At 38.3% G+C, this 27759-nt stretch overlaps 1 protein-coding gene across 2 annotated transcripts in view; it reads left to right on the top strand.

Annotated features, from left to right (window-relative positions):
• The window catches only part of LOC150080620 (hamartin-like), a 293531-nt gene that overhangs the window by 232879 nt on the left and 32893 nt on the right, over nt 1-27759 (top strand). Inside the window, exons 12-13 of one of the 2 annotated variants that reach the window (XM_090382130.1) lie at nt 7722-7788; nt 7939-8121. In XM_090382130.1, coding sequence (XP_090238256.1) covers nt 7722-7788; nt 7939-7961 — 90 coding nt within the window. In that variant the 3' untranslated portion in view covers nt 7962-8121. Of the gene's footprint in view, nt 1-7721; nt 7789-7938; nt 8122-27759 lie in introns of those variants that run through there. The other variant, XM_090382129.1, reaches the window with a different exon arrangement.

The following is a 27759-nucleotide window of genomic DNA, read 5'->3' as shown; positions in this document are numbered from 1 at the left end:
AATCTGAGAAGCTTTCAAGTTTTATACCTCCGACATGGACACAACTACGTGGTGAGGGGACCTCCCAGTGACACTGCTGGTCCTCTAGATTAGCATCATTGGGATCTAATGTCCACTGCCTGGGTTCCAGGCTTACACCATAGGATTCCGGCGTGTTTGCTGTCCGCTGCAACCTGTGGAAACTCGGAAAGGGGGATCCTGGTGGTTGAGGCTCAGCTTCAACACACCACTTTGTCTCCTGCTTTGACAAGACTGGCGGGGTCCCAGATGGCTCGGCAAGGATCAATTGGCTAGTAGGTTCGCTTGCAAGAGTCAGTCGTGTCGATGCCATCCCCTACTCTCATGGTTCGAGAGACAGGATTCAGGCTGGCGGAGGTGCAGGTATAGTGTCTGGGTAGCTCTGGCATCCCACTCCCGAGCGCATTTATTGCTTGCTGGCTAGTGGGCACCCCATTTGGGCTCTGTGGTGGGTGGGGAGTCTGGGCACTGAACCAATCCAAAATACTTATGAACCCTGATCATTTAAACTTTTCTTCTGGGGGGCCCCAACACCGTCCCTACCAGATATAAATACAGAAGAACAGAATATGATTAATGCAGCTAAATGGTCAAGAATGGAAGAAAAACCAAGACCAGTTCCAAGCTTCCTGGTAATCTATTCAGCATCTGAAAGACCCATTGGAAAGATGTCGCCCTTCTTTATTTAGAAGGGACTAGAAGGGTTGGCAGGGTCACTGAAATCAGTCAAACGGCTACGCTCTGGTGATATTTTGATAGAAACAAAAAACGAAAAGCACTCAGAACAGCTTCTTCGAGCCACCTCTATCGGGGGAATTCTGATTACAGTTACCCGTCACAAGACATTAAATTCCTATCATGGCATGATCTATGAGTGGGATCTTATGGAATTGTCAGAGGAAGAAATCTGTTCTGAACTTAAGCCACAAGGAGTGACAACTGCCAAGAGAATATTTGTACTTAGGGATGGGAATCTAGTACCTATTAGAAACCTGACCCTTAACTTTAATATGCCAATATCTCCTAATGAGATAAGCTGGGTACCTGAACTGTGCAGTAAGGCCACAAGTACCAAACTCCTTAAGCTGCTTCAAGTGTCAAAAATATGGACACTCGCAAATGACCTGTCGTGGTTCCCTTGCTTGCACTTGATATGGTGCAAAGGACCATGGAATAACAGGATGTTCAGCTACAAAACCTGTATGTATTAACTGCAATGGAGAACACCCTTCATATTCAAGAGCATGGTAGTGGTGTAAGGAAGAAAAGGAAATACGACTAAAGGCAGAACTGAACATCTCATACCAGGAGACCAGGAAAGCAGTTAAATCAGTAAGTAGCGGTAAAGCAACATACGGTGAAAAGGTAACCAAGAAATGCTCGCTGGGTAGTGGTACAGTCATACTGGGACTCAAATGTATACTTTTGAGTCCCAGTATGACTTTACCACTGAAAGAGTCATTTACACCCATTGCCTGCTATATACTGAGTTCAGAAAAACCAGCACTGAAATCTCAGTCAGCTGCCAATCCAATATTGGTACCTCCAGCGCTTCATCATTACCAAAATCAAGGCAAGAAAAAATGGATGCTGAAACCCAGGAGGTACATGACAATTCTCTCTTAGAACTCTTTGCAGAGGAAGAAATGGACACAGGACAACCTCCATTCTTCCCCAAAAAAAGATAAATCCAAGACTGACAAAAGTAAGCCCCCCCAGCACCTCGGAAGTCGCTGATGGACCCAACAAGCCAAAATAATGGCTAAATTCCTATAGTGGAATTGCCATGGATTCCGGCAAAATACTGATGACATCAAGGGACTCTTGCAAAAGCACAAGCCAGCTCTCTTTTGTGTACATGAGACTTATTTAAAGGCAGATGATGACCCCACCATGTGCAACATTATCATCATTCTTAAGGACAGAATCATGGACGGTCCTGCTCATGGAGGAGGTGCAATACTTGTGAGCAACCAGATTCCCTTTCAGCCTTTGCAACTTTGGGGCTGTAGCAATTCGCCTTACAGTGGGGTTCTTATTAACTCTGCTCTGTTTATTTGCCACCTGGTATTGACATCCTCCAGGAAGACCTTGATGATCTCGTCATGCAATTGCATCCCCCTTTCTTTTTTTTTTGGGGGGATTTTAATGGACATAACACTCTGTGGGGTTGCACTAACATCAATGGAAGAAGATGAGTCATAGAGCATATGCTCACTGACAATGATCTCTCCCTTCTAAATGTGGGAACAAACACCTTCTTCCACATGCCTACCCATTCTTTCTCTGCCATTGATCTCTCTATCTACTCCCTTTCTTTCCCTCCTTCATTTACTTGGGAGGCAGAGGAAAACCCATATGGAAGCAATCACTTGCCTGTGATAACCACCCTAACTAGTGGTAGACTGTCAGCCATTTAGCTTACCTCGGTGGAAGATTGATCAGACTGACTGGAATGCCTTGCAACATATGGCAAACCTTGACATTGCTACAATCAGTCAGGAGCTCATCAATGATGCAGTCATGTACATCACAGAAATTTGTTTATCCATGCAGCTGCAATTGCAATCCCAAAAACATCCAGCCAGTTTCCACTATTGGTGGAAACCAGCTGGATGTTTTTGGGATTGCAGTTTGGTGGAATTCAAAATGCATAGTAGCAAAAAAGGCACAAAACAAAGCCTGGGTGATATTCGGCTGATATCCCACAACTGAAAATTTAATGTCATTCAACGTGCACGTGCATGTTATATCTGATGTCAGAGCCAAAGGAAATCTTGGATCCGTTTTACATCATCCATAAACCATCGTGCAATTGCTGTGGAGCCAGATGACATCCATTATGAAATGATAAAATACCACTCACCACAATCTAAGAAGTACCTATTAATTTTATTTAGTAGAATTTTTCTTAAACAATTTCTGGATTCCTGGCGAAAGCCATTATTCTTGCCTTCCCAAAACCAGGAAAGGATCTTAGAAATCCATATAACTATCATCCTATCGCTCTGACAAGCTGTTTGTGCGAGATCCCGGAAAGAATAGTTAATGCCCGCCTTGTATGGTATTTGGAAACAAATGGTCTGCTTTCCAGGACACAGTGCAGTTTCCAAAGAGACAGATCCACTCTGGATCATTTAATCTGACTTGAAACATACATTTGTGATGCTTTTATTAAATCTGAGCATTTGGTAGCAGCTTTCTTTGATATTGAAAAAGCGGATGACACAGCCTGGAGATTTGGAATATTACAAGACCTCTATAACTTTGTTATTAAGGGTAACCTTCCTCTTTTTATTAAAAACTTTCTTTCTAATCACCAATTTCAAGTCCGTTTAGGATCCACACACTCTCGAGTGTTTTTTCAGAAGGAGGGAGTTCCATGAGGATACATTATAAGTGTCATGCTTTTCGCAATCAAAATAAACTATTACAGAACGACTTCGACCCATGGCCTCTAAGTTGATGACTTTACTATATTTTCCATTCATTCAATATGATGGTCATTGAAAGGCAACTGCACAAAACCATTAATCACCTTACATCTTGGTCATTGGCTAATGGGTTCAGATTTCCATCACAGAAGACTATTTGTGTACACTTCTGTTGCAAATGTAATCTTCATCCTGACCCAGATTTATGGCTTGGACAAAACAACATCCCAGTTATAGCAGAAGGCAAATTCCTTGGACTTATTTTCTACAAGAAGCTGACATTTCTACAACATGTTCGGCAGCTTAGGACAAGGTGTGTTAAAGGGCTTAACATCCTTTGTGCCCTTTTGTCAACTTCATGAGTGCAGACCGGTTTATCCTTCTTCTTCTTCTCTATTGAGCCTTTGTCCATTCCAAACTTCATTATGGGTCTCAAGTTTATGGTTCTGCTAGAGCAGAGGTTCCCAAACTTTCTCGGTTCATGGCGCCCTTAGTGTCCCAGTAATTTTTTTATGGCACCCCTATGCCAAAAGAAATACTTAACACAGTGGTTTTCGACCTTTTAATATTTACCTATATAATAATTTTATTCTTTATATAGAGGTACTAAATAAAGACCACAACAAAATTAAAAAGATACGATACAATGGATACCGTACACCTCTTTATAATGAAATAAATATACAAATTTAAAAAAAATAAAAATAAATTTAAGTAACTTAAACCCAAATTACATGATACCCCAAGAATGTTGTTGCAGCACCCCAGTTGAAAACCACTGTGCTAGAGATAGTGTACTTCGGTGGTTAGGGCGCCTCCGTAGCCAGGTGGGAAGGAGCAGCAGTGCGTAGAACACGCTTCTTGATTAGACCGGGGTTCGAGCCCGTCACCACCAAATACGGAGGATGCGGAAAGGTCAGGGAATGACCACCGCATATCCCGGAGCAATATGGCCTTAGTTGCTAATGCTCCTAAAAACCAAATAACAACAACAAACAACAACTTCGGTGGTTAGATCCACTCCACCACAGGCCATCCAGACAGCCACTGGAACATTTCACACATCTCCTGTCCAAAGCCTTCACGTTGAAGCAAATCAACCATCGCTGTCTCTTCCACATAAGCAGTTGTCTACATTATGCCTTTAAATTGAAATCCCTGCCTGATAATTACATGTGGGCACTAGTTGTAACTCTTTGCATCACATAGCTCGCAGTACTATGACTTTCTGCCCATCTATGCAGATGGCTCGAATCAGAATCTTATGTGGGATCTGCTGTTTTATTTCCTCACAAAACATTATCCATTAAGATCCCACAAGAAACTAGCATTTATACTACAGTTGCATGCAATAGAAGTAGCCCTTGATTTCATTATAAATAGTGATTACCAAAGATATATGATTTATAGTGATTCATTAAGTGTGTTACAGACTCTACTATTGATGAGGTACAACCCTGATCTGGTCCTGTCCAAGATCCAGCAGATGCTTTGTTCTCTTGTTGAATCAGAATTTTACATTCGGTTCTGCTGGATCCAAAGCCACATTGGGATCCAGGGAAACGAATTAGCTGATGCCGCTGCTAAATCAGCTATTTCTCTGGATAATCTGTCAGTCCCCTATACAGACTACAGGCAAATAATATGCTCTAAATTATATTCCCAATGGCAAGATTCTTGGCACGGACGGACTGCAACTAAACTACGTTACATTAAGCCTGTAATCATGCAATGGCAGTCCAGTCTATGCAAGTTCCGAAGAGAGGAAGTTGTTCTTGCTTGGCTCCATATAGGTCATAGTTATCTAACACACTTCTTTTTTCTGAGGGCAGATGACCCACCTATGTGTGAGATGTGTAATACTATTTTAACTGTTTGTCACATTTTTATCGAATGTTCTGTTTTCAGAGAAGCATTTTTTAGCACTTTTAATAATCTGGCTGAACTATTTATACTCAGTCAGAATTTAGGTGATAGAGACATGTCTGATATTTTTAACTTTTTACGCTCGATCAGTTTATATTCAAAGATTTAAGTTTATATTTTTATACTTTTTATATAACTTTTTACTGTGTATATCATATTTACCTTTTTGACATGGTAGCCTGTTTATAGGCTACTAATATTTTTGTATTGGCTTTATTTTTGACTTGGCACATTATGGCCCCAGCTGCCAATGCGCCATTAAAAACCAAATCATCATTTCGTTTTATACTTGGGTTAAAAAGCTGATAAAAGTTAAAACAAATCATGTGACATTACAAGTATATGAGACAGTTAACTAAGCAGAGCAGAAGAGGCTAATGCAAAGGAGAAGAAAGAGTATCATGGATGCTATAATAGGATGAATATGTTCCCTTTTTACAATAAATACTGTGGTGTGAAGTAAAAATATAGAGAACATCTAGCCAGGAATATTACTGGAATTTATGGGAATGATGGAAGATTTTGATATTATGGGTATTGTATTGGTCATACTCCTCATAGCAATAATGCTTGGAAAGTTTGATATGAGAAAAATTTTCAATGAATTGCATCCTCACATTCCAGCCCACACGCTCTGAGTTGCCTTCCTTATCTTCCAGTCTGAACATTTCACGTGATAGACCAACCTGCTCCTTGCTCTTGGGGGCAGATTCAGCTTTCATGTTTGTGGGATAGTAGCATATGAAAATTGTTCTGTTTGCAGATAAATTAGGAGAACAACATTCTTTTGAAATGATCCTCTCTTATTGGAGTAAATCTTCATTTAAGGTTTTGAATTGGGTTGAGCAAGCTGAATGCTGATGGGATTCTTCCTCTTGCTCAGATTAAGAACCTGAGGGGGCACAGATTCAAATTGAGGAAAGACAGTTGTAGGATAGATGTGTGGAAATTTTCCTTTAGCCAGCAGGTAGTTGATTGGTGGACCAGACTTTCATCTTTTGTTGTGGAAGTTGATAGCCTCAATAAATTTAAGGCTGAGCTGGACAGGCATTTGGAACGAATGGAGGGGTGAAATAGGAGGTTTTTTTTTTTTTTTTTGGCTGATGCTGCATAAACTTGCTTTCTTGCATCGTATGCCTCTACTAATACTAATGCTAATAAGAGAATGGAGGTATTAATATATGTTAATATATAGACTGCAGTTTCTAGAAACTGCAGTCTAGTTACACATATATTAAAGGAAACAGAACATATTTAATGTGGTAACTGCAGCATTCTAAAAAGTTACTCAGAAACATACTTCTAATCAAAAGTTGCCTGAATGTAGTATAATCATATACTGATTAAGAGAAATGAGATAAATTATATAACTCCAATGAATAATGCACGGTTTCAAATTCATCAAAGCTGGAACCTATCTTGCTCACATGTGTTTCATTTAAAGGTACAAATGTGTAGAGTTGAGCTGATCAACTAGCCATAAATTCTCCCAAAATTTTTTTGCCTTACACATCTTAGTTTGCTGTCAGTCAAAAGTTTCTCACAGGAAAGGATAAATATTTTCAGAAAAAACGAGCAAACTTTTCTAGTCCAGAAATTAAACTGAAACATATGAACATGATACAAGTTCTAAACAGCAGCAGTCTGAATCAGGTGACACCTGGTGCACAAAGGACATTGTCCTTTCTGCACTACTATCAAGTGTAGATGCATAATTTTAAAGTAATTCTTTAATAATTCTTTATGCTAAAGGTTCTGAAATCCTTGACATTGTTTGCTCTCCATTTTTAGTGATAATTGGTTTTAAACTAGTAAACTTTAAATGGCAATACTGCACATAATTTCCTCATTGTGTTTCTCAAAAACACTTGTGTAAGGCTTCAAAGTATCGAATCGTCTTTTAGTCCTTTGTTGAAAGGTACTGAAGAACATACCATAGCTGACGTATGTATTTTTTTTGTGGAAAACGTTTCATAAGTATGGACTCATTAGAGTCCATCATACCTATTAAAGAGCCAACTTTGACTCAAATTATGAAACAATTTTTAAAATTATGAGATTCTGTGGAATAGAATCCATGCAGAGTAAAGGAATAAATTTTTGAAAGTCAATTATAATTTGTAATCATTTAGTTATAATCACTTCTATATGTGGTATTTGCAGTAGTGAAATTCCTGGTTTTTTTTTCATTTCTTTCTGTTTTTATCTTTCAAATCAAATTTAAAGTATGAAAAAATATATTAAAATTTATTTTCAATTTCTTTAAATAGAGAAGAGTTTTTTTTTTTTTTTTTTTACAGTTTTGTCAAATTTTTTTGTTTTTTTATTTTTATGTATTTCTAGGAAGCTAATATAACTGGTGCAGAACTTCAAGAAAATGTGATTAATTTTTCAGGTATTTCTGAACAAGGTGAATAGTTATTTTAAATTATAGAGATAAAAGAATTGTGATTTTGATGTTAAATATTCCTATATATATTTGAAGCATTTTTTGTAGTAATAATATCCAGTATAATTACTAGCAAAGCTTATTTCTTTTCTTATTTTTTTTATTGTAAAGGCACCTGTGAATTAACTTCTTAAATCATCTGATTGATGATTTTCTTGGGTTACAGAAGTGATCAGAAGACTAGAACAAATTGCATAAAATTCCCAGGCATAAAATAAAAATTAGAAACAGAAATCTTTGATGTTTTTTAAGTTGAGACCAGATTAAACTAAGGTGAAACATCAGAATAGATAATCAGTTTTGGTGTTGTTTTGCTTTACCATTATTAGAGTGTGTTCTGTAACAAATCCCTATTGCATCATGAACTGAGTGGGAGAATGAAAATGTTACCCAAAAGCATTAACCATCTTTAAGTGCGTTGACATTACATAATTAAGATACACGAACCATCACATACTGTAATTTAATATTACTCATTTCTGTCTTTGGAAATTTTCCTATCCTTTAGGAAAACAGTAATTTAAAAGTTTAGTTCCGTAGCCAAGTGGTCAGGAGCGGGAGTGCAGTAGCACATGCTCTTTCAGTAGACCGGGGTTCAAGCCCCTGACTGCTGAATACGGTCGATCTGCTAACCAGCACTGGACCAGCGTGGCAGATTATGGTCCATTTCCCTCAACATGAATTGTTGAGGAGGCTTCCATTTTGCAGTGGGTTGATAATGGCTGCACTTTACTTTTATAGTACAAATATATTCCCCTGAATGGCAGGAGAATGCATTGTTCTCCATGCATTCTCCTGCATGGAGAACAATGCATTCTCCATGATTAGAAAGCATTGTTCTCCATGTTTGTCACTGTGTGAATGGCATATTTGATAACTGTTCTACCCAACTTTATTTTACACCTTAGATAGAACACAAATGTGTTCTATCTAAGGTGTAAAATAAATAATGGATAATGGACCTCTTAGGGAATAGGTCCATTAGAAGAGACTTGATTGAGTTGTAGAAGGTTCTGAAGGGAAAAAGTAAAATGAATGGGATGAAATTTTCACTGCTGAGAATGATTCCAGAAATAGGGACCATAAATTCAAATTATAGGGAATGGGGGTTAAGAATGAATTGCAGTAAATTTTGTTTTAGCTGGCAATTTGATTACTGGAATAAATTATCTCCATGGGTTGTTGAGTCTGACAGCTTGGAGAGCTCTGAAGATTAATTGGAAAGGTACCTGTGTGAGGAGGAAGGCAGTTAGGTATTTTTTATCTTATTTTATTTTGAAAAATAAAATAAAACAATTATTTTATTACAGGTAACCCTCGTATGACATGGTAGTTTGGCTCTTAAGGTACAAAAAGGGGGGTTACGTTCCAAAAGCTAACAAAAATACACCACTTTTTATAACTATCGGAAACTTAATTTTTAGTAGTAATAACTTAATATTTTAACTTTATTTTTATAATAGTAGTAACTTAAATAGTAATAACTAAACAAACATCTTACCTTACAAACTGTGATACTTATATGTGAGGTAATGTACGTTTATTTAATTTTCTTCCTCTTCATCGCTGCTAAGCACAATTTCTTCTGCAGCATCTCAATTTTGTGTACCCTCTGCTCTCTTTAAAAGTTACGAACTGCACTCTTCGAAGTCACAATTATTTTTTATGGTCTCAAACAAGCACAAGTTCATTAGCACAGAACTTAACCCAGGAATCTCACAACAATACAGTGGACCCTGCTTTAAATGATACGTGAAAATCTGAAGAATATTTTCCAGTTACCAAAATAAAAATAAATTTATGCTTACATACATAGCTTAATGAATACGTACTGTAATATGTACGTACTAATTGATATTTCTGTTCACTGACTTTTTTTTTTTTTTTTTTGTTGTAAAATTTAAAATAGTAAAAATGATAAGCAATTAATAACAAAGAACACGCCATGCACAAGTTGCACCAAACATGATACACACAGGTGAGATATGGAGTAATGAGTTTCTGAAAATTTATTTATGTTTTTTATATGATTGAATATTTTATGGAAGGGGAAACACATTTCACCATAATAACGTGAAACCCCACAGAATTCCAGCCATCAGTACTATAGCAAATGCAAGAAGATTGAGTTTACTAACCATTTATAATTGATTACACTAACAGAAAAGCCCAATAAACTGGAAACTGCAAATTGTTTTTATTGTTTTCTGGTAGTGACCTCCATTTTTAAATGTGCTTTAGAAAAATATCACGAAGGCGATAACAACTAGTAAGTCGACAGCAGGGATTCACAAAAAGGAAATGAAACATTTAAAATTACATCTAACATAATAGCAGGGTTTTCCCCTGCACATAAGCTCAAAAATACCATGTTTTGTAAGATTTGCAGCAATTCTCAAACCGTGTTAGAGCAAAACCATGTTATATAAGTACCGTGTTGTGTGAGGATTGCCACAATTTATCAATCGTGTTAGAGCGAAATCGTGTTGTAGAAGTACAGTGTTATATGGAGGTTGCCTGTATTTTCATTTATTATTATTATTTTATTTTTTTTTGGCTGAAGAAGCAAAAGCCTTAGGCTTTCTTGGGTACTTATACATTAATAAAAGAAATGAAAACTCACAGATGTCATACCTTTCTAAATGTGTTGATAAAAATTGCTTGACTGAAAATATCACATGAATAAAAAAATAAACTCTATTATGCATTCAAAAATAAATATGGGTAATTTTAGCTTATAAATTACATCTGAGAATTTTTAAGAGTATTGTGCTAATTTACAGTGAATGATTGTATAAAAATTTAAATACACAGCCTCTTCAACAGATCATCAACAAAATGGAAGTCACTTTCCTTGTCAGGTTGATAACTTCTGCAAGTGATTCACCAAGGATAGCCACCATAATAACACTAGCTCTCAAGACAAAATTCAAGAAATGAGCAGCATTTCAACACACTTAAACCTTTCTAGAATCTAGTGAATGGACTGGATGTTTCTAGATGCATGCACCCCTTCATCTCATAAATCTTCAGAACATTGTTGCCAAAGGTTTGTCACTTCTCAGATTTACAGGAATCATATGCAAATCAGATTACAGGCAACTCATTCAGCAGCAATTAGTTCATTAGTATCTTCAACAACAATGTGGCCGGGCTGGATACAAAATGAACCTCTAAATGAATTACACAAAAGGTAACCTGCATTCAATGAAGTAACTAATATCGCAAAAAATAATGTGCTATATATAATAATTCTGCTATAATATTGTGCACAGCAACTGTGTTGACTTTTAAAAATTTGAACCTTAAAATATCAATCATATCCATTTTTTAACATGGCAAAAGCAAAAAAAACGGCTTTTTTAATTATGCTACATTACATTTTAATTTAATTTTTTTTGACAAAATATATTGAACTATCAAAGTTAAAATTTATTAATTTTAATATAAAGAGTATTTATATAATTATTTGTCTGTTCCCTGTTTTATTACCTCTATATTAACATATCTGTTCTTTCACGTATCTGAATGACAAAAATTTTGCCATTCCAAAAAAATTTGCAATTTCTTGCAAAAGCATTACTAATGCCTTTGGAGAAACAAATCTGCAGTGAATGTTTATGACAAAACTTTTCAAAATGCTTAAGTAATAGCAGAAAGATACAAAATAAACTTTAACAGAAATCACTTGCTGCTGTTTAACAGACTGTCTGCTACAAGTTCTTTCGCGAGCCATTCTTTTAATTTGTGAAGAGTAAATGCACAAGACATAATGCATTATGGGTTGAAATGACCTATATAATATCGGTGTAAATACACCATAGTTTACCCATAAATTTAACTACCTGAGTGGTATAAAGGCATTGTTTGATTTTATCTCATATTGTGGCTACCTTCACAATGATATACCAGGTATTGCACTACTTCGAATAAATAATGCTTCTCTAGTAGAGGAGACTACTATTATTTATTCTCACTGGGCACCACCACCACCCAGACAGCACCGTTTTGAAGCTTGTTGGCTCACTCATCGGTGGGCGGGCAGGTACCCTGGTAATGCAAACATGCCATCGCAGTTGTGAAGTTAATTCCACAATATGAGAGATGCCAAATAGTGAAGATAATGATAATATTTTGAAGAGTAAATGCACAAGGCATAATGCATTATGGGTTGAAAGTAACTATATAATATCGGTGTGAATACACCATAGTATACCCATAAATTTAACTACCTGAGTAGTATAAAGGCATCATTTGATTTTATCTCATATTGTGGCTGTTTAATTTGTTTAACGTATGACATTTGTTTGACAATGAATTAAAACAGCAAACCACAATTTCCATTGATAACATTGTCACACTTACTTCTCTTATTCAAGCCTGACAGTTTAAATTCAACACTGATACTTACAAGCAAATATATGAACTTCCTATGGGTCTAGGTATATAGAGGGCAATATTCTCAACACTTTCCCCCCACCCACTGCCAAACTTTTCATCCATTATGCAGATGGCATACTGATAGTTTCTAACAAACAAACAATAGACCACCTTTTTGATAAATTTAATAACGTTCACCAAAGACTTAAATATACATTAGAATATGAATGGAATAATAGCATAAACTTTTAGAATCTTAAATTTTCAAAGACAATAATAACTTGCATACTTTTTGTAATTACTGAAAAAGCACCCACACAGGTCATTTCTTGCATTTCCATTCCCATCATCCATATAGTGTTAAAAATCAGTTATATTTACTAAATTCCATAATGAATAAAATACTGCCATCATGAAAATGACTTAAAAACAGAATTAGAATATCTAACAAAGAATTCCTAAGAAAGAAATATCCTTACAACCTCATACAAAAAACTATACATGAAGTAAAAAATAGGATTGAAATTCAGCTTGCAACAAATAAACAGCTAACCACAAACATCATAATTCTTCTGTATCACAGTAAGTTCACCAGACAACTTGGTGCCTCCGTAGCCAGGTGGGCAGGAGCAACAGTGAGTAGCACACGCTTCTTGATTAGACCGCGGTTCGAGCCCGTGACCACCAAATACGGAGGATGCAGAAAGGTCAGGGAATGACCACCGCATATCCACGGAGCAATATGGCCTTAGTTGCTAATGTTCCTAAAAACCAAATAACAAAGAAACAAACAAACAAACCAGACAACTTAAGATTGTATTCTTAGGTAATTTTTTCATTGTACAATAATGTCAATATTTTTTCAATAGTTATAAAAACACCCATCACAGATATTAATAGTATAGTCTATTTAATTCCCTTTCAGCAAGACTGCAAACACCTACATTAGATATGGCACTTCAAAAATATGACAAATGCCAGAGCTCATTAGCATTAGTAGAGGCATATGATGCAAGAAAGAAAGCTTATGCAGCATCAGCCCAAAAAAAAAAAAAAAAAAAAAACTGCTCCCATTTCACCCCTCCGTTCATTCCAAATACCTGTCCAGCTCAGCTTTAAATTTATTTAGGCTATCAACTTCCACAACAAAGGATGGAAGTCTGTTCCACCAACCAACTACCCACTGGCTAAAGGCAAACTTCCGCACATCTGTCTTTCCTCAATTTGAATTTATGCCCTCTCAGGTGATTATTCTGACCAAGAGGAAGAATCCCATCAGCATTGAGCATGCTCAAACCATTCAAGGCTTTATATACCTCAATGAGATCAACTCGCAGGAGCCTAGTCTCCAGACACTGTAATTTTCAAAACTTAAGCCTTTCTTATTAAGAGCAACCCTTTGTTCCAGTCACTAATCTTGTTGCCCTTCTCTGTACTCGTTCCAACAGCTCTACATTCTTCTTAAAATGAGGCCTCCAGACCTGTATACAGTACTTAAGGTGTGACCTCACCATTGCCTTATACAAGGGGATAATCACCTCCTTATCCCTGCTAGAAAAATTCTTGTATATCATTGACAAGACACCATCAGCTACTCTTGCAGACCATCTGCACTGCTCAGAAAACTTCATATCTGCCTGCACAGTTACCCCATGTCCTTTTCGTTCTCTACCATTGTAAGTGTAGTACCACAGAGTTGATACCTTACTGTGAGGTTAGTGCTTCCCATATGTAGTACTTTACATTTGTCAATGTTAAAACTTCATTTGCCACCTCTCAGCCCATCTGCTCAACTTTTCTAGATCCTGTTGCAGCAGCATACTGTCATTCGTGCCTTAACAACCCTGCCAACCTTCGTATTGTCTGCAAACTTGGACATTAAGCTTAATATACCCTCATCAATATCATTTATAAATACAGAAAACAACAATGGACCCAACACTGAACCCCGAGGGACTCCACTAATAACATTAGTCCATGATGAGCAGTGTCCATTGATTACCACTCTCTGTCTTCTGCCACTCAACCATCCCTTTATCCATAGCAGCAATTTGCCTCCAATGCCACACTGCTCCAATTTGTTCAGCAGTCTTCCATGTGCAACAGTATCAAAAGGCTTTCTAAGATCCAAATATATGATATCAAAGTTATTCCCTGCATCCAGTTCCTTTGTGACCACATCATATTGAATCCAATCAAATTGGTTAGGCAAGACTTTCCCTTAACAAAACCATGCTGTGTCCGTGCTATAACTGAAGTCTTGTCTAGATACTCCTGCAGTGCTTCTTTAACCAGTGCCTCCATTAATTTTCCTGGAACAGAAGTTAAACTCACAGGTCTATAATTACTTGTGCCGCCCTTTTATCCTACTTTGTGAATTTGGGTCACATTTGCACATCTCCAGTCCATGGGTACATCTCCTGAGTCCAAAGAAGCTCTCATAATTATGGCTAAGGGTTTGCTTACTTCTTTTGCTGCCTCCTTTAATATAACTGGAATGATCCCATCCACCCTGGGTGCCTTTTTTATGTTTATCTTCAACAATTTCTCCTCCCCTTTGTTCTCACTTACTACAAAATCATCTAGCTCACTGCCAGTGTTTAACTCACCTCTGGCATTCCCCTCCCTGAATAACTCCTCATGTGTGAATGTAGATACCAAATACTAATTTAGTTTGTAGCCACCTGAGCAGGATCATCAACAGTCGAACCATCATTATCCAGTGGACCATTCTGATTCATCCCTTTACATAGGTAAATAACTCTTTGTTGTTTTTCTTTGAATCCTTTGCCAAAGACTTCTCATAATCTGCCTTTGCTTGCCTAATCTCCTTTGTGACTTGGTTACAGACCAACGTATAACTATCATAGGCTTCCATGTGACCCATTAATTTATATGTATCCCATGCATTTTTCTTCTCTGCCATATGTCTCATTAGTTCATCTGACCTCCATTTATGGCTAAACCTTGAACAATATTTCTTAGTTGGTAGGTAAAGCCTAGTAGCTTCCAAGATAACTTCCTTGATATTATATTATTATTATTTGGTTTTTAGGAGTGTTAGCAACTAAGGCCATATTGCTCCGGGGATATGTGGTGGTCATCCCTGACCTTTCCGCATCCTCCGTATTTGGTGGTCACGGGCTCGAACACCAGTCTAATCAAGAAGCGTGTGCTATGCACTGCTCCTGCTGCCCACCCGGCTAAGGAGGTGCCTTAAATCCTTTGAATGCTGCCCATTTTGAATTTGCTGTCGATAACATCATCAGTTGGTCCCACTATGTAGAATTTAAATACTGTCTCAGACCACTGTACTCGCCTTTTCAAAAGCAAAAACGTTCCCTTTCCCCCTGATGGTAGTTACCTCTTTGAGTAAATCCCACTTCAGCACACTGTGATCACTGCCATCTAGTGGTTCCTTTATCTGCAGATTCTTAATGCATGAAGAATCACTACTGATAATCAGATCAAGAGTATTACTCCTTCTAGTTGCCTCCCAAACATGCTGATGTAGAAAACAATCATCCAATAAATCCACAAAAGCCTTGCTAGTGTGTAAGTAACCAACCCACAAATTCCAGTCAATATCTGGGAAATTACAATCCCCCATTATAAGACACTCTGATTTACTGGCCCACTCTATTTCCCTGTACAGTTTCTTATTATACTCATCAGAGTCATTAGGCCTATAACAGACTCCTACTCTTAATTTTGATCTCCCAATGTTTATGTCATACCAAACTGACTCGACACTGCACTGCACTGTCCAGCGATGTCAACCGGCTTCACTTCCTTGGATTTTATGCGTTTCTTAACTAATAGCATAACCCCTCCTCCCTTCCTATGCCGTCTATCCTTCCTTTACACATTGTACTCCCCAAATTCCAGTTCCGCATTCCTTATATCTGTGTGATGCCACGTCCCTGATATCCCAACAATATCTGCCTATGATGTTTTGAGCAATACCTCAAATTCATAAAATTTATTTACCAAACTCCTACCATTGGTGTATATGCAAGTATACATGCACCTGTTCCTATTCTTAGCTACCCTAACACAACCCATGTGTTTACTTGTACCGCAGTGACTCCCAGCAGTCTCTGAAATACCCTGCTTCTTGTTTTCCAGGCTGCTGCAAATTCCAATAGAAGCAGTGCAAGAATCGCTTTCACTTCTGCCAGTGGCTACTGTTAATTTATTAGTCCTTGTACCCCCCAAGCTAGTAGTTTTCCGACCTCGATAGCATCAGCAAATATTCTTGCACCCTTTCTATTTAAGTGTATCCCATCCCTGTAGAAGCAGTCTCTCCCGTTAACAAGTACAGACCAGGCTGAAAAAAATTCTACCCCTTGAGCCTTGCACAATCTTTCCAGGATCGAATGGCGCCTCCGTAGCCAGGTGGGCAGGAGCAGCAGTGCATAGCACATGCTTCTTGATTAGACGAGGGTTCAAGCCCGTGACCACGAAATACGGAGGATGCGGAAAGGTCAGGGAATGACTACCGCATATCCCCGGAGCAATGTGGCCTTAGCGGCTGCTCCTAAAAACCAAATAACAAACAAACAAACAAACCAGGACCGAATTGATCGACAAGGCTCTAATCATATACTCCCTCCTATCGTGTCTGGGCAGAATTGCTGACACTTTCAAATTCAACCCTAATTCATGGCTTTTTTTCAACAGTGACCTGTACTTGTCAAGTAATTCTGCCGGTCTCCTACTCTTAATATCATTAGTGCCAACGTGAACAACAATATTACCTTTTGTGCCCTTAAAAGATGATATCCACTCTACAACGTCATCAACCTTTGCTCCTGGCAGACATAACCTGGTCCTGTTCCACCTATCCTTTTTACATAGCATGTTCTCCGTTTCCCTGACAATAGAGTCACCAACAACTACTAGTTCCTGTGGGACCAGCGCATTCTGCCTTGGGGGTTGCCGCTGTGTTGCATGATGATCAAGTGCAAGCTCTGGCGTTGATGTGGGCAGCTGAGAGCTTGATGGACCCCTCAATTTAGATCCTTATATAGGCTCTAAATATCAAGCTCTCATATGGGCCCATAACAACACTGAATTGTCGCCTGATTTCCTCACATATCCCTCTTGGCAATATGATATCCCATACCTGATTTCTCCACAAACATCTAGCAATCAGTGCATTAAATGGCTGTGATTCAGAGGGCAACTGCTCTCCTCAGTTCTCCCTGAGCCACAGCACTCTATTTAGCTTGATCCTTTTGGTTTGCTGCTCTGGTCTGAGTCATAATTTTGATTCAATTTCAATTAAATTTCAATTTCAGTACAAAATTATAACCCTAAACTTGTATCCCAATGCAGTTGTAACACTATATATCTATATATATTTTTTCAGTATCGAGTATTATCTTCGAGCATCATCAAAGAGTAATGAAAATATAGAAATGAACAGGTTGCTATGGTAACTATAAACAGTACATATAATTTCCGTATCAAGTTATGTATTAATTAATTATGTTACGTTTGTAAAATCTAAGTCGTTATATATATTTAGTTAAAAAGTACAATTTAATTGACAATGAAGTTTAACAAGATTAATAAATTTTACTGATTAATTGATAATATACTATACTATACTAAGCTGTCGCTAGCTAGTTCGGGATATAACATTGTATTGTATAACAATGGTGGAAAGTTATGAATGTTAAATCTACGGACACTTAAGTATTAATTAACTTCCAAAATCTCGCTGTCTCAATTCAGAATAAACCAAGGATCTCGACTAGGTCTATAAGCTACTTATAGCAAATAATTTAATATAACAATTAGTCAATAAAGCGGCTAAATATAGCTAAAAATCTTCCCATTCCCCAGATCTGCAAGATTTGTAAAACACGTGGATTGGATACCTTACTGATACTAAGTAATAACTACAAAACCTACAAAATCTCTATCTAAGTTAAAATCTAAACTAAGTATCATAACTAGGAATATAAAGCTACTCTAGAAAATAAGTTAATAAGCCAATTTAAGTTATTTAATTCCCTTTTAGCAAGACTGCAAGCACCACAGTTAGATATGGCACGTCAAAAATATGTCGAACGCCAGAGCTTATTACCATAATGCAAGTTTAAAAAGGTCATGTCATATCACAGGTCTGACTACTCATAATTCAATCTTTGAACCACCAACCTAAAATTGATTCTGCAATAGTTTTAAAATTAATATTAATTAATTGCAATACTATAAAATTAATTGCAATAGAATGGTTGAACACAATATTTAATCCTTAATGCTAAACTACCCTTAGCTTTCTCACCAATTTGGAATTTAAAACTTCCATATCCAGACAAACTGCATCATGGAAATTGAAATGCATATAATCATCCCGGCCTCACTATCCAACTGATGATGATTGCAAAAGCCTCAATTGGGCTCTTGATTTTAGTACTTCAAATCATTATAGACATACATTGAGAGGTTGCACTTTTCTCTATGTAATTATTTTAAACAGTTCATTCCATTTCATTTTTACCTAACTGATAAAGCAGTTGAGAGGTAAGTTCCTGAGATTTTTAGGTTTCCATTTATTTAATGTTAGTTTTCCATGGAACTAAAGGCTGTAGATAAATCTAATATAGTCTATTGTTTATTCCGCTTCATCAAAGGGAAAATGGACATAGGGAAGCTGTACTTTCCCAATAAAAAAAACCCTGATACAGTGGATTTGTCAGGGTCGTTGCAGTGATATTGATAACATTCACTGCAATAAAATAGCATGCCCCAATGTCTTTGTCTTCAAGAAAGGTATCTAAAACCACAAGAAAACCATCTGTGCAAAACTATGCTGTCTATACAAAAGGACAAAAATAGAAGGAACTGTACACAGAGGAGTTGCCATTTTGGTAAACCCACATATCACAGCTCAGGCAGTACTTCTGAGTACAGTAAACCCCCGCTATTCGCGGGGGTTACGTTCCTGAGAAATGTCGCGAATACCGAAAACGCGAATACTGAGTTATGGCTCCCATAGTAATAAAGGGGTTCCGTTCCAAAGTATGAAATATATAAGAAAAACTAGTCTAAAATTTTGTCTATGTATGTATTATATGTACCTTCATAATATGACTATGTACATAAACAGTACATAGTGAAATGCAAGCATATGGCATCGAAATGAAAATAAGAAACAATTTAATATTAAATGTAATATTTATTAGAAATTTCAAACAAATCTTTCAAACCAGCGCCTTTGCTTGCTAGCAAAAAAAACATCCCGCCAGTGCTATCACCAGCTTCGCTAAAGTGTTGATAAAGGAGTTTTGCCTTTTCGCGAATGATGAGCGAACTTAACGGAATTTTATTTTGAGTTCGCTCTTCTATCCACAGATTTAAAGCTTTTCCATTTTTTCTAATTTAACATCACGAGTTACAGAGCAAATTTTTGAAACAATTAGCGCGTTTTCATGGACACTACGGCGGATTTTTTCTTCCGATTTCTTGATTGATCGTACCGTTGACTCATTGATTTTATAATGTTTTGCCACTGAGGAGACACTTTCATCATTAGAAATTTTGTCTAATAACTCAATTTTATTCGCTAATGTCATCACCTTCTTTGATATTTTCACATTTCTCTTGTTAAAGAACTTGTCCACAATAAAGTCACTTTCTTCCGTTAACACACTCGAAAAAGTCTGTTTTACACTGCAAAACGGTAGATTTATCATTTTTGTAAGCATATCAATTTATAAATTGATAAGTTTATTCAATTTATAAACATATAAATTAAAAGCAAACGACGAAACCTTCCATGACAAGCGCATAACACATACTGAACAAGGATTAGCGAGAAACATCCACGCTCGCGATTTTGTCACCCCTCTCCCCCACCCACTGAGCGCTGTTTTGACCGGGAAAGATAATTTTAGCCACGCCCATGTTTTTTATGGCGGAAAATATTCACGGCGCTTTAAAATTCACATTTTTTTAGGTTTCATTTTATATTAAATCGGCGATCGCGAATACGCGAAACCGCGAATACAGATACCGCAAATAGCGGGGGTTTACTGTAGTCTCCTAGAAGCAGTGGTAGCCCATGTATCCTACTTCCTCATTACAGTATGCTCTGCTTACTTTGCCACCAAACCCAGCTATGAAATATGATCTGGAAGAACTTTTCTTGTCTGTCTTCTCTTTTCTGGCTGTTAGATGAACTAAATAGCCACAGCCTTCTGTGTAATGGTACTGACACTAACAGATGTGGACAACTCATTGAAAGGGTTCTGGATAAAAATGGCCTCTCCTTCCTTAATGATGGATCACACATTTGTTACTACTTCTGAACCAGTACTAGCACAATAGATTTAATGCTGTGTACTCCCTCCTTACTTCCAGTTTATCGGTGGGAGGTGAATGATACTCTTCTAAGCAGCAGTCGTTACCTAGTGATCAGAATGCCGATATGAGAAATTCCCTGAAGAAGGAAAGAAATAAGGCATGAAGGAAAAAATCAAGAAGGAAAAAAATAAGGCATGAAGCACGAAGTCTAATGGAATATCTGCATGAAATTATCCGAACTATTTTACTGTCAAACAGCTAATCAGAAGGTTATATTCTGCTGGATCCCTTGTCATGTCGGCATCCCAGGTAATGAACGTGCGGATGATGCTGCTAAACATCCCGACTCTGGATCTTCCAGTCAACTGTAAGTGCCCTATGCTGATTACAATTCCATTATTAAAACAACATGCAGGAAACAGTGTTCTCACCTCTGGAAAACTCAAATCAATAATAAACTGATGCAGATAAAAAAAAAGAGCCACAACTGTGGGCATCTATCTAGTTTCAGGAGAAGCAGGCAAGAAGAAGTGATTCTGGCAAAGCCCCACATCGGTCATTCGCATCCAACTCATCTGTATTTGCTTATGGGAGAGAGTCCTCCTCATGTTTCTTTTGCCAGTCACGGCTAACAATAAAGTATATTCTCATTGAATGTCCCCAATATTCAACTGTCAGGAAATCCAGCATTAGCTCCATATACAACTTGAAGGAACCCTTAGCAATGAAGCAGATTTCGAGGAAATGTTTATTTATTTGAAATTCACAAATTGGTATAATAGCATTTGATCATAAAACATGTCAAACTTGTGATAAGTAAATCATGAACAGGCACAATATGGCCCAAGAGGACACAATATGCCAAAAAACCCCAAATACAACAAAAACAACTTAGCAGTCATAGGCTTGAACCCAGGTCACACAAAATGCATGAATTTCTTCATTCTTGTGAAAGACCACTCAGCTGCGGCTGCTTCTAAATGAAAGTAATTAGTATTACATTATACTTATAAGATGAAATCCATGTAAGACTGAGGCGCCTCCGTAGCCAGGTGGGCAGGAGCAGCAGTGCGTAGCACACGCTTCTTGATTAGACCGGGGTTCGAGCCCGTGACCACCAAATATGTAGGATGCAAAAAGGTCAGGGAATGACCACCGCTATTTCCCCGGAGAAATATGGCCTTAGTTGCTAAAGCTCCTAAAACCCAAATAACAACAAATAACAACCATGTAAGACCATTCAACATGGTTAACTTTATTCTGAAACAATAGAAAAAAAACTTGCTTAGTGTCCTTAAAATCTTGTTAGCAACGGCGTGAGGAGTAGATTGCACATGTTTCTCTACGTATTTTTATACGTATGTGAAACATTTCACGACAGGTTGTTCGCAGCTGTCAGTTTTTGGCCTCCTTGTATGGAATGGTTCTAAGTAACTGGACAGGGTGGATGCCCTCGAAAGATCTAAATTGAGGGGCCCATCAAGCTCTCAGCTGCTCACATCAACGCCAGAGCTTGCAATTGGTCATCACGCAACACAGCGGCAACCCCCAAGGCAGAATGCACTGGTCCCACAGGAACTAGTAGTCATTGGTGACTCTATTGTCAGGGAAACGGGTAACATGCTTTGTAAAAAGGATAAGTGGAACAGGACCAGAGTATGTCTGGCAGGGGCAAAGGTTGATGACGTTGTAGAGCAGATATCATCTTTTAAGGGCACAAAAAGTAATATAGTTTTACACGTTGACACTAATGATATTAAGAGTAGGAGACCGGCAGAATTACTTAACAAGTACAGGTCACTGTTTTTTTTTTTTTTTTTTTTTTTTTTTATGAGAACCCCAAACACGAGAGGTATTATAACCTATAGTACTTAGTACCGTGCTTGGGTTGGAGGTTGAGAAGACGAAAGAAGATATTTGTTGATATTGGACTTGAACTTCTGTAGATTGTAATTTTCAGGAAATACGTATGAAGGAAGGTTGTTCCAGAAAACGGCAGTTGAATGAATAAATGAGGAAGATGAAAAGTTGGTTCTGTGGGTTTGAAGTTGGACAGTAAATGGATGTTGGCTGGTGGCGGCACGTGTTCGGACTGTTTTGAAAGAGAGAGCGGGAATTATAGAAGCCAATTCAGAAGAACAGTGCCCATGGAAGTATCTGTAGAAGAGGCATGCAGCAGAAACAGTGCGTCTATGAGAAAGCGAGTGGAGAGACTCTGTTAGAGATGAATCATTAATTAACCTAACTGCCCTCTTCTGAATGGAATCAAGAAGCCTGAGAGAGGTTTTGGGGGCACCACCCCAGATGTGGGAACAATATTCCATGGCAGGGCGCATTTGCGATTTATACAGAGTGAGCAGCTGTTTGGAAGAAAAGTAACGCCGAGAGCGAAAGAGAAAACCAAGTTTTTTAGAATCAGAGGAAGCAATATTTGTAATGTGCTTGTGCCAAGAGAGATTAGAAGTCAGGGTAATCCCCAAAAGAGATATATCATTTTGCCTAGAAATCGGAGTGTCACTAAAGATAAGCATAGGAGCAGAAGAATCCTTTTTGCGAGATATAAGACAAGATTGAGTTTTAGAAGGGTTGAAATCAACTAAGTTGTCTTTGCCCCACTGGAGAATTACCTGAAGATCGGCATTTAAGGAATTGGCAGCAGATTTTCGAGAACTTGAAGCTGATTGAGCTGGACAAGGTTTCTCAAAATGGAAAGTTGAATGCAATGTGCTATCATCGGCAAAACTATGGATAGGATTTCCAGTCAATGGAAGAAGGTCATTGATATACAAGAGGAAAAGAGTGGGGGAAAGAACTGAACCTTGGGGGACACCGGCATTAGTGGAGAAGTTAGAAGACAGAGAGCCATCTACCATCACCCTCAGTGAGCGATCAGAGAGAAAACTGGATAACCAATTACTAAAAACAGTTGGCAAACCATAAGATGGAAGCTTGTTTAGAAGACCTTTATGCCAAACACGATCAAAAGCCTTTGAGATGTCAAGAGCAACTACTTGTGTTTCACCGAACCTTTCCATTGAATTAGTCCAAAAATGGGTAACATAAGCCAGAATATCACCAGTGGATCGACACTGACGGAATCCATACTGGCGATCGTTGATCAGACGGAAGGTTTCTAGGTAGTTTAAGAGTTGGCGGTTAATTGATTTCTCCATTACTTTAGAAAGAGTAGAAGTAATTGCAATGGGACGATAATTAGATGGGTGGGATTTGTCAACCTTTTTAGGAACTGGCTGGATATGAGCAAATTTCCAAGCAGAAGGAAAACACCTTTGGAATAAGAAAGTGAAAAAAGGCGGCAAAGAATAGGAGTAAGTTCAGGAGCACAGGTTTTGAGAACAAGTGGAGAAATACCATCAGGACCTGGAGCTTTCTTAGCATCAAGATTCATCAAAATCCTTCTGATATCCTTTTGACGGAAGACCACAGGAGGCATTGAATGGAGCGTGTTAGGAATGGTGGGAGGTGTTTTACCAAGATCATTAGTACATGAGCTCGAAGAAAAATGGGATGCTAGCAGGTCAGCTTTATCCTTGGCTGAAGTGACAACAGAACCATCTGGTTTGGACAGAGATGGGAGCAGAGATGGGCAAAAGTTGCGGCCAATAGCTTTGGCAAGAGACCAGAATGCTCGGCTACCATTAGGGCAAGAAGCAAGTTTTCTACTCTTAGCCTGTTCAAACTCTAGTTTGGACTGATTAATAACTGCTTTACAATTGTTGCGAGCTTTGGTGTAGGCAGAAAGTGAAACTGAAGAATTAGAAACAAGCCAATTACGATATGCAACGTTCTTCTCTTGGACAGCCTTAGCACATTTATTGGAAAACCAAGGTTTAGATAAAGGACGAGATTTTAAAGTGGAGTGTGGGATAAAGGATTCCATTCCTGCAAGAATAATTTCACTGACACGATCTGAGCAAACGTTGACATCAGAAGTTTTGAAACAGTAATCAGACCAAGGAAAAGAAGAAAAGAAGTCTCGCAGGTCATCCCATTTTGCATTCTTGTAATGCCAAACAATACGAGGTTGGGAATAGCCATGAGATAAAGGTTCCATTGGAGAAGAGACAATCACCAAGTTGTGATCTGAAGTGCCTAAAGGACCTCTCACTTCAACCTTGTACTTAGAAGGGTTGTTTGTGAGAAAAAGATCAAGCGTATTGGCTGTATGATTAGGCTTGTCCGGTATTCTTGTAGGTAAATGAACAATCTGTGCTAGGTCATTAGTAATTGCAAAAGCCTCAGCATCTCGACCTACTGGGTCGGTGTGACTAGAAAACAGAAGCCAGCTGGAGTTGTGAACGTTAAAATCACCAAGGAAAATTACCTCACTGTTAGGAAAGTTGGACTGGAGAAAGTCAAGTTGCAAAGAGAGGAAGTCAAAGAGCTCCAAGTGATTAGTGGAGTTAGTAGTAGTAGTAGTAGTAGTAGTAGTAGTGGCACTTGATGCAAGAAAGCAAGTGTAGGAGCTTATGCAGCATCAGCCAAAAAAAAAAAAAAAAAAAAAATCACACCATACCCTCCAATTGCCTGTCCAGTTCCTCCTTAAATTTATTTAACCTATCAACTTCCACAACGACAGATGGAAGTTTGTTCCAGCAATTAACCACCCGCTGGCTAAAGGCAAATTTCCGCACATCTATCCTTTCTTAATTTGAACTTATGTCCCCGTAGGTTCGTATTCTGAACAAGTGGGAGGATCCCATCAGAATTCAGCGTGCTCAACCCATTCAAGGCCTTATAGACCTCAATCAGATCACCGCGCAGGTGCCTAGTCTCCAGCCACTGCAATTTGCAGAACTTAAGCCTCTCTTGGTAAGAGGATCCCTTCATTCCCCTCACCAATCGTGTTGCTCTTCTCTGTACACGCTCAAGCAAATCTACATCCTTCCTAAAATGAGGCCTCCAGACCTGTACGCAGTACTCAAGGCGTGGCCTGACCATTGCCTTATACAGAGGGACAATCACCTCCTTTTCCCTGCTAGCAAAATTCCTATATATCATTGACAAAACCCCATGACCTGCCCTGGCAGCCTGTCTGCATTGCTCAGAAAACTTCATATCTGACTGCACAATTACTCCCAGGTCTTTTTCATTTTCTACCACCTTAAGTGTAGTACCACACAGTTGGTACGTTTCTCTGGGGTTACTTCTACCCATATGCAGTACTTTGCATTTGTCAAGGTTAAACTTCAGTTGCCACTTCTTAGCCCATCTGCCCAAATTATCTAGATCCTGTTGCAGTAGCACACTGCCATTACTGTCATTAACAACCCTGCCAACCTTTGTGTCATCTGCAAACTTCAACATTAAGCCTGATATACCTTCATCAATATCATTGATAAATATACAAAACAACAGTGGACCCAACACCGAACCCTGTGGGACTCCACTAATAACATTAGTCCACGAAGAGCAGCACCCATTGATTACCACCCTCTGTCTTCTCCCACTTAACCATCCTTTTATCCATTGTAGCAACTTACCCTAAATACCATTCTGCTCCAATTTGTACAGTAGTCTTCCATGCGCAACAGTGTCAAAAGCTTTCCTGAAATCCAAGTATATGATATCAAAATTATTTTTTGCATCCAGTTCCTTTGTGACCACATCATAATAACCAATCAAATTTGTCAGACAAGACTTTCCCTTAACAAACCCACGCTGTGTCTGAATTATTGCTGCAGTCTTGTCTAGATGATCCTGCAATGCATCTTTAACCAGTGACTCCATTATTTTACCCGGGACAGAAGTTAAACTAACTGGTCTGTAATTATTCGTGTCACCCTTCGAACCTCCTTTGTGAATTGGGGATACATTTGCACATCTCCAGTCAGTGGGAACCTCCCCTGAATCCAAGGATGCTCTCATAATTATGGCTAAGGGTTTGCTTAGTTGCTTTGGCGCCTCCTTTAATATAACTGGATAGATCCCATCCGCCCCAGGTGCCTTTCTTATGTTTAACTTCAACAATTTCTCCTCCACTTTGCTCTCAGTTATTACAAAATCATTAAGCACGCTGCTACAATTTGATAACCTTCTTCCATTTTCAAACTGTAATGATTCCTCACGTGTGAATGTAGATGCAAAATACTCATTCAGTTTGTGTGCTATCTGAGCAGGATCATCAACAGTCGAACCATCGATGTCAAGTGGACCAATCATATTCAGCCCCTTCCTTTTAGAGTTTATATAAGTAAAGAAATCCTTGCTGTTTTTCTTAGCATCTTTTGCCAAAGATTTCTCGTAATCCGCCTTTGCCTGCCGAACCTCCTTTGTGACCTGATTACAGACTAGCTTATATCTGCTACAGGCTTCTGCGTCGCCTGATAATTTATATGCATCCCATGCATTTTTCTTCTCTGTCACGAGTCTCATTAGTTCATTTGATAACCATTTAGGCCTAAACCTTGAACAATATTTCTTCATCGGTATGAAAAGTCTAGTAGCTTCCACGATTAATTCCTTGAATGCTTCCCACTTAGAATTTACTGTTTGTAACATCGTCAGTCGATCCCACTGTACAGAATTTAAAAACTGTCTGAGACCACTGTACTCCCCTTTACGGAAGCAAAAACCCTTTCCTTTACCTCTGACGGTAGTTACCTCTTTGAGTAAATCCCACTTCAGCACACTGTGATCACTGCCACCTAGTGGTTCCTTTATCTGCAAATTCTTAATACACGAATGATCACTGCTGATAACCAGATCAAGAGTATTACTTTCTCTGGTTGCCTCTCGAACATGCTGCTGCAGAAAACAATCATCCAATAAATCCACAAAAGTCTGACTAGTGTGTGAGTGACCAACCCACAAGTTCCAGTCAATATCTGGGAAGTTAAAATCCCCCATTATAAGACATTCTGATTTACTGGCCCACTCTATTTCTCTGTACAATTGTTCATTGTACTCATTCGAGTCATTAGGCCTATAACACACTCCTACTCTTATCTTTGCTTTTGCAGTGCTTATGTCACACCAAACTGACTCAACAGTGCACTGTCCATCTATATCAACTGGATGCACTTCTTTTGATTTTATGTTTTTCTTAATTAACAGCATAACACCTCCTCCCTTTCTGTCCTGTCTATCCTTTCTGTACACATTGTACTCCCCAAATTCCAGTTCTGCATTCCTTATATCTTTGTGACACCACGTCTCTGCTATCCCAACAATATCCGCCTTTGATGTCTTGACCAACACTTCAAATTCATC

Source organism: Mastigoproctus giganteus, chromosome 9 (assembly GCF_048544385.1).
Source record: "Mastigoproctus giganteus isolate SK-2022 chromosome 9, ASM4854438v1, whole genome shotgun sequence".
Taxonomy (NCBI): Eukaryota; Metazoa; Arthropoda; class Arachnida; order Uropygi; family Thelyphonidae; genus Mastigoproctus; species Mastigoproctus giganteus.
The sequence above is the reverse complement of the archived record's forward strand: the minus strand, read 5'-3'. Positions and strand labels throughout refer to the sequence as shown.